General features: G+C 38.1%; 1 protein-coding gene across 1 annotated transcript in view; it reads left to right on the top strand.

Moving 5' to 3' along the window:
* The window catches only part of LOC121320055 (thyrotropin-releasing hormone-degrading ectoenzyme-like), an 83,405-nt gene extending 71,371 nt beyond the window's left edge, over positions 1-12,034 (top strand). Inside the window, exons 11-19 of the mRNA XM_041258209.1 lie at positions 89-222; positions 337-392; positions 2,654-2,801; positions 3,589-3,686; positions 3,784-3,891; positions 6,886-7,053; positions 9,039-9,179; positions 9,448-9,529; positions 10,494-12,034. Coding sequence (XP_041114143.1) covers positions 89-222; positions 337-392; positions 2,654-2,801; positions 3,589-3,686; positions 3,784-3,891; positions 6,886-7,053; positions 9,039-9,179; positions 9,448-9,529; positions 10,494-10,637 — 1,079 coding nt within the window. The 3' untranslated portion in view covers positions 10,638-12,034. The remainder of the gene's footprint in view (positions 1-88; positions 223-336; positions 393-2,653; positions 2,802-3,588; positions 3,687-3,783; positions 3,892-6,885; positions 7,054-9,038; positions 9,180-9,447; positions 9,530-10,493) is intronic.
* Positions 12,035-12,871: the final 837 nt, after the last annotated feature.

Below are 12,871 nucleotides of genomic sequence, written 5' to 3'. Positions count from 1 at the left end.
ATCAAGACTGTAAATACGTTGTATGAACAGAGAATGGATAAATAAGTTGCAAAACTACATGGCAAGTTTAAAATGTGTTTATTTTTAGAATCCCACAAAATCGGCTCAGTGGATGATGGGAGTTGGTTGCTTGGAAACATAAACCAAACGGGATACTTCAGGGTAAACTATGATCTCAGAAACTGGAGACTTTTAATAGAACAGTTGATGAGGAACCCTGAGGTAAAGGATTTTCTTTTTTTTTTTCTTGTAGCCCGTAACATTGTATTTTCTCTTCACTGTGGACCCCCTGCTATTCTCTGTTTACACTAAACAGCTTGTGATTGATGCTTCCAGGTGATTTCTGTCGGCAACCGCGCAGGCCTGATCGACGATGTGTTCAACCTTGCCAGGTACTGTTTGAGTCTGAAAAGTTTCAGTGGTGCAGTACATTGTTGGTTACATTTCTTCTTTTTTTCTACTTAAGTAGAGAACAAAAGCTGTTTGACCCATCTAATCTGCAAAACATTTTCCTGGACATTATGAGTAGTCATCCAACCAGCCACAAACTGTATGTGTAGCAGGAAGTTTTAAGTAGTGCAATACTTACAGCAAGTTAAATCTAGCGGATATGTTTTTTTTTTTTTTAAGAACAATGTGTTTTTCTGCCATGGCCCTTGTTATAGGGGCTGGACTGTAAACACTGCACTGTTTCCTAATGCTTCTATGCATACGTCACTGCTTTGGCTTCACACCAAGCCAACCCTTCTTTAAGCTGGCAAAGGCAATACAGCCGATTTCATTTTCCTTTTCTTTTTGTATTATTTTGTGTCATATATTTTGTATCCTGTTCAAATGTTTATTATGTTCAAAACAGATTCAAGCATGCTAATTATTCACAGAGGTTTTTATAACAGCAGCTTGTTTTTCTTTTTGACTCTTCCCAGTATTGTAAACCCATGCTAGTGTTTTGTACCTCTGTCCAGCATATGGTACATTAATTTAACTGACACTCCAAAACATAACCACACAAAACCCCATTTGACAGCTTTGCCTGCAGCGTGTCCATGAACATATTGTGCTATGTGTTACTTTTTACTGCTTCCAGGCTCCCGATGTAGCGCACTCTGGAATGAAACAGATGTCAGTCCATTGCTAAGCCATGTGAAAAGCTGTTCAGTCTAAGTTTGATGCGTCATTTTGTTCATGTAGAAAAAACAAAACAACAGAAACAGAGTTTGATGCTGTTGTCTTATTTGTTTTTATTACTTGTAATAACTGCACTCGTTAAACATGAGAGTTACATACTGTAACTACGCAGCTGCGATTGCTGTCTCTTGGCAACCCAAGAAGGAGATCATTTTTAGAGTGACTGGGGTCAATTGCTAAAACAATGGTTAAATTGGTAGTCGGTGAGCAATCATGACAGGCATCCTCCTGTTAACCCTTTAATGTCCAGATACTGCCCCTCAGCTGTTTATTTAAGATGGAATCCTCTGACTGTTATTCTAATCTGACACTCTGTCTTTAGTGTAAATAAAGGAAGTGCGTCCAAATCCTCAACTCATTAGTTAATGCTGCATTAGGCTGGATTTGAATTCAGAACACTCATTTGCCAATGTGTATTACAATGAACATACTGTAGGTGAGCCTATAACATACACCCTGATGCTTCTCTGTGAAAAAGAATGGCAATTACATTGGTGTTGAGTTTGCTGTGCATGAGAAAGACCAGATATTCAATGTTATTTAACTATTTGAGGGTAGATACAGTGTTCCAAGATGACAAATACTCAAATGTGTGGCCTTTCCTGCCCTCCCTACCTCAATCTAAATCTGATCAAATCATTGCTGGGAAACTGTGAATCAACAGCAGAGAAACAGAACCCTCCTAGTTAATGAAAGCTGTTCCATTCATACCGTGGATTCTGATCTTGTCAACTAACCAAACCTATGTTAGATTTTTAACAGTAGAACATAAGAACATTTACTAAGGGTCTTGAGGATCCCAAGCATCAACAAGGTGGCTGAGTAACCCATTCCATACCCTCAGTACTCTGTCTTCACTAAATCCTCAACTGTGCCCCCTGGTTCTGGTTTCTGTGCTGTGCTAATTTGATAGGAGACATGGTGGGGTTGTGGTGTTGGGGGACACTTCTCTTTCTGGGCTGGAATCCTTCATTGAATGGTCAATGAGCTACCAGAGGTGCTTTCCTTTGGAGGAGGTGGTAGTTCTCAACCCCTCTGTCTGTCTCTGTAGATCTACAAAATCGTGTCTGGCAAAAATCACTGACAAAAAAATCTTGAATTCAGTTCTGACTCATATACCTGGGAGTTTTTCCAATTATATTTGGAAAGATTGCTACACATATGGCTGCAATTAGAGTTGCTGTTGCTTTTAACTGATCTTGTCAACACTTTGACAACATTACTGATGGCGATAAGTTATACTTTTTTGTTGTATTATTATTTATTTTAAAATGTCTACTTTTCATTGTCAGACCACGAAGGACCATGTGGATTCCGGATTCCGGATTAAGAGTGGATTCCGTTAATTGAGATAACGTCAAGCTTCTTTAACAAAAACATAGTGTATACATTTTCCTTTCTATTATTATTCATTGTGATTCTTTTTTGTTTGGTGATGTGATCTTGTAGCTTTCTGTCCTTACAGGGCTGGATACTTGCCCCAGAACATTCCTCTTGAGATAGTCCGCTACCTTTCTCAAGAGAAGGAGTTTCTGCCCTGGCACGCAGCCAGCCGTGTGCTCTATCATCTTGACAAACTGCTGGACCGCACAGAAGAATACAGCATCTTTAGTGTAGGTGAATTATACACACTGATAATACTGAAAAGGCAGAAGTGGTTATTATGGAAAGAGCAACTTTGCAATAATAATAATAATAATAATAATAATAATAATAATAATAATAATATATTACATTTAGACTGAAAATGAGGTAGCAGCTGTTTTTAAATGTCACCAAAATAAACAGACAAATATCTTACCCCAAAGTATTTTCCTATAAATCTGAAAATCTGAAAAGAATTATCTGCACTGATTTTTATATTGTAGAGTGTCCTTGTAAAAACAATGCTGGTCCACTACCCATTGAAACACATTTAGTGTTTTGTAGAGCCAGTGTGAATTCCAGTGGAAAGCTGTTGGTGAAGTCCCTCCCAAGACTGCTCTATATCCTCAATATGTGCCTGTTTGACTTGACAGTTCCCCCTGGCGGTGATTTTCTTTGTGTTGTTTTCCCCTTGTCCTTCCACTGTAAAATCCCATTCCACACGGTTGTTTTTGGGTGTGTGGTTAGCTCACAGGTGTCCCCATTGCTCTTCCCACTAATTTGGCACACGTCATTCAGACAATCAGACAGCTTTCAACTTGGAGATGTGGCTTCAAACTGGGCTGTATCAGCTGTGGCGTGACCTTGTATACGTGTTACCATTGGTACTATGCAAATCATCAACCCCTGAAGAGGTGTGGTGCATTAGAGGCTCCGTCTTGGGTGTGATCGAGCACTTTTTCCAGGATTCTGTATGCAATCCCACTTCGTTGTACCACAATTTTAATTGATTCTGTGATTTGTGTCTATTAACAGGAATACATATTGAAACAAGTCGCCTCAATGTATCACAGGCTTGGCTGGCCAACAAGTGCTGGGAATGGCTCTATTGATCAAGTCACTTATCAGACTGAGTACTTTCTTTTTAATTCAACTCTGTCGTTGCAATTAGCGCCACACATTAGAAGGAGCTCTTAATTGAAATGTGTTGTTTTTTTTTCTCCCTCACAGGGAGCTACGGCGAGAAGTTATTATGTTAGCCTGCAGCTTCGGGAACAAACACTGTCACCAGCAGGCAATAACTCTTATTTCTGAATGGATATCAAGCAACAAAAACAGGTGAGGGAGACTTTAGAGACGTTGTACAGATGCAGGGTACAAGTAGTAAAGTTCACATTTCTCATCAAACTGTAATAATTGCATGAACCTATTCTTGTGCAAATGCATTGGGCAAACTCTGTTATGGTCATCACGTGTCTTGTCAGAGGTACAGATAGGTGTATTAAAGATAGGTGTTTTCGTAGTATAATAAATATCCACACTGCCAGTACTTGGTGAAAATCATGAGTGACTCCTTGTGCACTGTTCTGGTCAATGCAGCTCACTCTTGACCTGTTCAGTTTATTCTGCATTTTGATTGTTGCCTTTCAGATGTCACAGAGAACAACAATGGCTTACCCCTATGTGTCACCAGTCGATTGTTACCGCACATAGACGGATATCACATGTTGCTATTGTGGGATATTTACCACCTGTTGAATAGAGGGAATGGGTTTTAAATATACAGAACAAACTTAATAAGAGGGTTAAAGAATATAATTCACTTTAACTTTTGACTTTGAATACCTGACCTCTCACATGCAGATGTAGTTTTCTAGCATTTACATTCATACTGGTGTACCCTGTTGCTTTCAGCAATTCAGTGCTGTCTGCTTTTAATCTCATTATATTTTCTAGTTTTAACCTATTTGATTGTTTAATTGATTACCAAGTCCCGATGCACTATCGTTGTCTATCAAAGGCATCAGTGCTTGCTGATGTGCATTGGGGTTTTACCCTTCCCTCCTCCACCTGTGACTTTGAATCAGCCATGATCCAGTTCCAGCATTGCATTCCCTTACCACTTTGCTCTCTGTGTCCCTTTTGTCTTCTAGCTTCATTTCAGCAAGGAGCAGAAAAAGGCTAAAAACTCAACTGAGCATTTCAGTAAATTGCAGCTGTAGTCTTGAAACTGTTTGATGTACCGACTTCTTAACCAGCATTAATTGCTTATTATGCTCACTGGTTATTTATACACATGTTATGTACATACAGTAAAATGTCACTTCACATGTTGTAATATATTCAGTCCATTTATTAGCGATAACAAATTAGTCTTGTGACCATTTCATGCTTGACATTTGGAGCATGCAGTATCTATAAATCAGCTCCATTTTGATTTAGCTATTACACGAATGAACGAATGCTCAGCAGACTGTAGGAACAAGGTGCTTCAATGTTCATGCTGCGTGTAACGCTTATATGCCTGAGCTACAGTTACTGAATACCAAATATCTTGCCAAACTATTTAATTGTGCGTGTTCAAACTGCAAGGATCATTCACGTTCGTGGCATTTCCTCAGACATTAAGGTCCATCAGACATTCTCATACACTGTTGCGCTCCTGCAGTTTGACCTGCTTAGCTTTACTTTAATGGCAGATATAAGGATAAGCATTGAATGTGTCTTGAGCTTTTACCACAGCAGAATCTCATCAGCGATTTCACCAAGGTTTTTTATAATGTTTTTTCGCTGTCCGTGCATGTATGTTTGTAGGATACTTTGTGCATTTGAATCCAAGATTTTTTTTCATTTTACTTGGAACGGGGCAGCATTTGTATGAGCTTTACTCTAATGTGCTACAACACTTTTTCTAAATGTAATCGTAATGTAGAGTCCAGTGCATGGCAGTAAAAGCTTTTTGCTAGCCTCATCCAAGATCATTTTATGGAAATTAAGCCTTTTGGTTCAGGTAGAAAAGATCCTAAGTATGTTGGTAGTGTGCAATTTATCAAAATGTATTAGCTGTTGCTCACCCCTTTTCCAATCATTAGTCAGTTGAGGCTTTGATGTGTATTATAAGCCTGCCAAACTCCAGTTGAGGTCACACTCTTTCCTCAGTGGCTCAAAGGTGTGTGTCATGTAGCTGCAAGTCAGCAGATCTGCTTCACAGCCTCTCACTGCTCCACTTCCTCAACCAAGCAATGGAGCAGTTTGGGGGAATCAGCATTTCAGAAACCCTTTGAAGCACATGAACTCATTTTATTTTTATCCACTGCATATCCCTGGAAACATACAGTACAGGCTGTTTGTCACACTTAGGTTTCAGCTCTGTGATGAGAACCACGTCAAATTGACATAAAACTTGGTCTGAACTTTAATAGTTCTTAAGGTGTCAGAATCAATGTCATGGTGGCTTTATTGACTTTTTATATATTTTTTGTTAACATTTTAAATGTTACATAAATAAATCAATTTAGTTATAACTTCCCCGCTAAATAACAGGCCCACTGATGTAGGTAGGTGACTGCAAATTGCTGCGGATGAAGAAATCCCACTCCACCTCTATTCTAACTCTGTTCTTATAAAGCATTTCTTTATTACTCTAGGTGGAATTACTCTATTAGAATATCTTTTTGAACCAAGTGAGAGTAAAGTTGTTTCACAGATCAATAATTAATCTTACATCCCACATCTTTTAAGTTATTAGCCTATGTATCACATATCCACATAACAAAGGGAAAGCCTTTACTTACACTTTATAAATTGCATTCTCTTTAAGCATTTCCAATTAATGTAGATAAACACAACATTAGACTGAGCAACATTAATTAGCTGTATCAGGGATACATATATAGTATGTGCTATATATGTGTGTTAAAACTTGCCAACACTTATTTATATATTGAAAACATTTTTTTGTTTACCCACATCAAAGTTGTGTATTAGCCACACTGCAAACACTAGAATCTGAACTTATATACTATGTATATATATATATATATATATATATTTTCAATATAACAACCTTCTAAAAGAAGAATTTAAAATCTTGCACTGTAATGAATGAATGTTCCATTCAGTGGCACACAGTTACTTTCTGCTTTATTTATTATTTATCTTTTTCTTTTTTCTTCCTCAGCTGTATCTTTTGTATCATTTTGGAATGGAGTAACGGAACACCGACCTGTGACCTGGCCTTCAATTTTTAACATCTTTACTGTTTTCCTTACAGTACTTCGGTTATTTCATATTGATTTTTTTCCATTTCTAATGCCATTGATATCCTTCCAGAATCCCACCAAATGTCAGGGACATTGTTTACTGCACCGGAGTGTCTCTAATGGACGAGGATGTCTGGGAGTTCATATGGATGAAATTCCACTCGTCGACTGCTATCTCTGAGAAGAAGGTGCTGCTGGAAGCACTGACTTGCAGTGATAACACATTCTTATTGAACAGGTAGGTGAGCCCTCAGGACCAGATAGGGTTGCCTAGTTCTTATGAAATGGGGATAAAAATTAAATAAGTTCAGTAGTCTCCTTCATTGCATATACTGTATGCAATGACAGCTGTTGCAGGTAAACTTAATTAGGCAGGTTATAGAATTGCCTCCTGTAGGTCTTCATTAAACATCTAAGTATACACTAACCCAGTGAACCTGACCAGTCATAATTACCTTAGAATTTCATCTTCTTCTGCTCCAGTGAATACATTCCTTCCAGGCAGTCTCTCAACTAAACACTTTGTTTTAAAAAAATACAAAATACTATTATGTTTATTCTACAAATATTGCAAATTTTCAACTGTGGTTAAAATGCAAGCAAATGAGAAACTCCTACAGGCGAATAATAAACTCCACTGGCCTGTTGAATTCAAATTACTTTAAGTCTGTCCAGTTCTGCTCCAAGTTACCCACTGTTACAGCTGCGGGACAACTAAGAGGATGAGACATCTACTCCAAGAGCAGTAAGTCGCCGAGCTTGGATTGGAACCAACGTCTGTGAGCCTCATGCATTCCCCTCAATCACTACTGTGGCACACAGGAGGCCTTACAGGTGTATTGCTTTGCACCACTGCTGATTAAAGCAAATGGAGTGGTTACAGCTGCCTTTACCCAGATTGCTGTGTTTTATTTATGCAGTAGGGTTGGCAGTAAGTGAACTACATTTCATTGGCCTCATGCACTCAAGCACCTCTGCCCCATTTGTCCTTTAGGTAAGTTTGAGTTCCTGATCATTATCCATTAGGGACATCAGGTTAGAACTCCAACAATTGGCTGTTGTCCATTTTATAAAAATAAATGTTTCCCCACGGTGGAGGCTGATCTTGCATTTAAGAAGCTGACATCCCCATTTGTATTCTTGAATCAGTTCATTTCTTTAATAGTACTGTTAGAGTGAAAAGGTCTGCCGCTGTAAATAGAACTCTGTGTCTCCCTGGGGGCCATGATAAAAACTGCAACTCTGCATCGTCCTATTAAAATAGTGATATAATCTAAAAATATAAATTCTGGATGGGGTGATCAGAGTTTGTCTGTGTTTGTTGAGTTTCAGAAACGGATCCTGCAAATAAGTAAATATTGTGTAATAAATATGATCTCTGTAAGGGTTATAAGGGTCACAATTACATTTGTCTCATTTAACCAACCTCCATTTTACCAGCCTTTCCAGAGAATTGGATTTCGTTTACCATCTCAAAAGAATACAGTTGATCAACAATAACAGAACATGAAGAGACTTATCTGTTAAAGGCAAAATTAGGTTAGGGAGGCTAAAACTGACAGAGACCGAGTCATCCACACATCATAAAAGAAATCAATGACTGGGACTTAGCCAGGCACCAGGAATAGATTTATCAAATGTATATCATGTGTTATCCACCAGCAAAACCTTACAGCCGGCACATGCTGCCCCTAAGATCTAAATCCTGTAGTGCGCTCTGTCAGATTCCTCAAAGGTTGTGCCAGTCTTTCTTTATACAGTATTGATCTCTGTCCTCTCAGTACCCCTGAAGAAGCAGAGTGCATCTTCTAATACTTCAAACTCATATTAAACTCGCTGAGGTTAAGTATCTGATCATAGATAACAGAATGAGGTCATCGGCGGAGAAACCGAGGGACGTGGTTTCTAGTTCTCAAGCCAGCAAGGCTGAGGGGTTGGGTTCCTCTTGGGTGTGTTCCTCTGAAGGACCTTGTGGGGGTTTGATTTCAGACTGCCTCAAGTGAGTCGACTGAAGATGGAAGGGAGTGGGAGCTGGGCTGGATGGGTCAGGGCAGCAAGAATCCTGATGCCTGGTTGCTACTACCCAATTAGTTTGGCCCTTTGTTAATATGTTTCTTCTTCATACTCATGTGAACCTGTGTGACTCTTTGGTACTTGTTGTGCTGTTTTTGAATGCATGTAGTTTCCTGCACTAATGAATAGTTTTGCTTTTTTTATTGCAAGACTGCTGAACCTCTCTTTGAGCTCTGATCTGGTTCCTGATCAGGATGTCATTGACGTCATTATTCACGTGGGCCGCAACCCGCATGGCAGACATTTAGCCTGGAAGAACTTCAGAGAAAAGTGGGACATTTTAAATACCAGGTATACATTATTATTAACTATCTATTGAACTTTTTAAGGTTTGCTGAATGTTTGAAAAAAACATGTATAATTAGTCCACAAATCAATGCCTTTTCAGCAAGTATAGACTTTTTTGTTTTGTTTTGTTTAATCTGTAAACTATGAAACACTGCAAATCCCATCTAGTGATTTCTTCATTTCAAATGCAAGGACAATTTACTGTGCTCTTTAAAAAATAATCTTATTTATCATTTAAAAATTTATTAAATAAAATTGTATATCCTTACAGATATGGAGAAGCATTGTTTATAAATTCCAAACTCATTAATGGTGTTACAGAGTTTCTAAACACAGAGGCTGAGCTTAATGAGGTGAGTTTTCTTTAATACAGACCCTTCTCTTCTTTGAAACTGTGCCATGAGAGCTTTCCTATTCACATCTCACCCCAGCCAAGCACCAACTCATCCACTCAAAAGACAGGTTTAGATTCACTTTAATAGGCTGATCAAATCGTAACGTTACCATTCTGATTCAGGTTACATCTAGAAAGCAGGCACCCTGAGTTCTAAGTTCAACTCTCCCTAAAGGGTTCACCTGCGCAGAAGCCTTACATGACTCTAAACTCTGAGCTCCTGTAGTAGAACAGTGATTCAGCCCAGCGAAATGAAACAGCATGCTCATAAGTACATACTGTACATCATAATGTTGCCAACTGTCAGGGTATTATGGATTCACAGGACCCAGGTTCTCTCTGGAAGACCTCACACCTGTTAGCTTAATTCAAATTAGTCATGTGGGGTGACTTTGCAATTTTAAAGGACAAGTAGCTTCCAATAAGAGTATCTTATTTTTATATATATATTTTTTACTGTTCCTTATTTTTATGATGGTTTGAATCATTTGTTCTACAATTTACTCAAATGTTAAGTTTTACTTTTTAAAAGTCCTCGTCTAAGTTCTAGAGCTGCTCTTCAGGTCTAGTTGCCTGCCATAGACATTTGTGTAAGGTAGGCTAGATTAGCCGGTGTTATTATATTGGTAAGGACCAGCACCATCTAGTGCACAGCTGTGTATTACAAGCAAAACAGCACAAAATTGTATCCATGAAATTGCTAACCTAGAACTAGAACTGAAACCTTATCACAGTTTTTGAGAAATTACAATAAGAAAAACATCATAGAAAATGTATGGAGACAGTAAACTACTTACTCTTTAAAAGAAGATCTAAGTTCAACTCCCTGTCAACCAACATTCAAGTTGCATCCAGCACCCAACATCCAACATCCATCTGCTGCACCACTATTTCCTCATACAAAGCTGCTTTATGTTTTTCAGCTAAAGGACTTCATACAGACCAACAGAGGGGGGGCTGCGGCTGCCTTTGCACGGGCTGTGGAAATTGTGGAAGCTAATGTGAGATGGCACAGCCTCTTTGAAGAAGAGTTTTTCCAGTGGCTTAGGAAATCCCCAACCAGTTAATCTGTGACAGTTATTCATATTTATAGCATGGCATCTCTTTGAAACATTTTTACTCTTAAAAAAAAAAAAAAAATGATAATAATAATAATTTAAGACAGAGAAGAACTTGATCTGAATTGCAAATTGTGCTCTGATAATTTTCCTGCAACATGAAAAGAAACCTTTCTGTTAAAAAAAGAAAAGAGGGTCGTGTATTTTCCCTGTCAACATCAGTCTTGCATTTGCAGGGCAAAAGAATGTTATTAAAAAAAAGATATTGCATGATGTTATTTCTCTTCAGTTGAGGCATTTTTAATTTCAGAGTATTTTTTGTGCATGGTTGTACAATCCCTCACCGATATTCCAGCATGCTGATTTGCAGTTCAAGATTTCCCAGTCCTGTGTAGCTAAATTACTCTCATGTACGACACACACACAAAAAAAGGGGGCATTATTATACAATTGTTTAAAGCACAACGACTAATGACAATCAGGGCTTTCATTTGGAAAAATTGAAAATCAGAAGGCGGCTTCAAATTAAAGAGACAGTGTACTAATATAAAGTTATTGTACAGGTATATGTTATTATGCAAACCAAACATAGTAATTGAATACAGGTTCCTGTAGCTGCAGCACCAGAGCTATCAGCTGCAGAAACTTGTGTGTGTGTGTGTGTGTGTGTGTGTGTGTGTATATATATATATATATATATATATATATATATATATATATATATATATATATATATATATATATACTCTGAGCACTGAGCCCCTTTCGGACTGTCATTTGCCTAATTTAGCCCGCTACAAATCCCTTTGAATTAGTGTGTTGAACTCACAGGCTTATCCACTTGATCCAAGACCCTTGGAAAAAAAATACATAAATAAGATGTTTAATTTTGCTCAAGTAACAGCCTAACACAGGTTAGTGATGACCTGAGTTTCATGCATAATACAGTAGACCTGAAGAACAAGTATGGTCCCATTTTCAATGAAGTGTTGACAGAGCTACTTTTCTAAATGAGAGACTATGTCTTCTGAATTTTAAACGGAGCACCTATGGAATTCTAACTCTGATAATATTTTTTTTTTGTACAGTAATGCATCACTGTCTGGATTTGTGACATGTTCAGATGTGGGCTTGTAGAGCCAACTCCGGCTCTGTGATTATATTTCCATTTTGACTTGATAAGCTAGCTTTTTTTTATTAACATTTAAGTGGATTCACATCTAGCGGCAGAGAAAAGGGAAAGAAAGAAGACAAGAAATGGTCTTGTTTTTTCTCTGACCTGCGTAATTTTTCAGATCCACCCACAGTGCTGGCTGGATGTACAAACATCAAGGTGTTCAAATGCAGCAATGGTCATTTTTTGTCAGCAAAATTAAATATTTTCTATTAAGATAAATGTATAAATAATGGACTTCTTTGGTTGTTTTAATAAAATTATTGTGTATTGAAGTTTCTTTTTCTTTTTCTTTTTTTTTTTAATATGCTGATTTTATGTGTGTAATGTTTTTGTGTGACATGGGACATATATGGTGAGACATTGCCAAAAATGCTTTGCTTTCTTTAAGTGCTGCTGTGCTAGTGCAAAGAAACTTGGGCTTTAGCAGTAATCTTAACATATAGCTCACACAACACCTGAATTCAGGTTTTTACCCTTGCTCCCTTAGAAACTGCCACAATAAAAAAGGCTTAAGGTCTAAAGTTGTCCCAAAGTCAGTGCATACATATTAGGCCAAGCCTGTTTGAGGTTCTTCTTGTTTCTTCTGTACACAATGGATCACACATAGCCTGTGCCATCTGACTCTTTTAGACTTTTGATCCAGGTCCTCATTAGGTATAGAAAATCTTATTTACTAGTCTAGGATAAGAAAACGTATTCTCCAGCCATGTCCAGAGTGATTCAGTGATCACAAAAACTGAGCAGTCGACCGAAACAAGGGCAATGGAAATGGAAGGCACTCCGTCAGCAGGAAGGCTACTGACAGTGGGGGATCGCAAAGTAAAAGTAATTGGATATTTCTGAAGATGTTTCATAGATCACTGTTGTCAGTCCAGTCTAAAGGTGGCATTTGTTTTGCATTTAGTCCACTAAAATCTTCCACACGGTAATGCTGCAATTTGGCTGCATTGTACTCAGGGGTGATTTGGGTTGTTTGGAGTGATTTAGAACAGGTTATGCAGAGCAAAACCAATATTGGTGTCTTCGTTGTAAGGTACTGTAGCCTAATGTTTGCGCAGAAAAAAAC

This window comes from Polyodon spathula, chromosome 8, assembly GCF_017654505.1.
Source record: "Polyodon spathula isolate WHYD16114869_AA chromosome 8, ASM1765450v1, whole genome shotgun sequence".
Lineage (NCBI taxonomy): Eukaryota > Metazoa > Chordata > Actinopteri > Acipenseriformes > Polyodontidae > Polyodon > Polyodon spathula.
The sequence above is the reverse complement of the archived record's forward strand: the minus strand, read 5'-3'. Positions and strand labels throughout refer to the sequence as shown.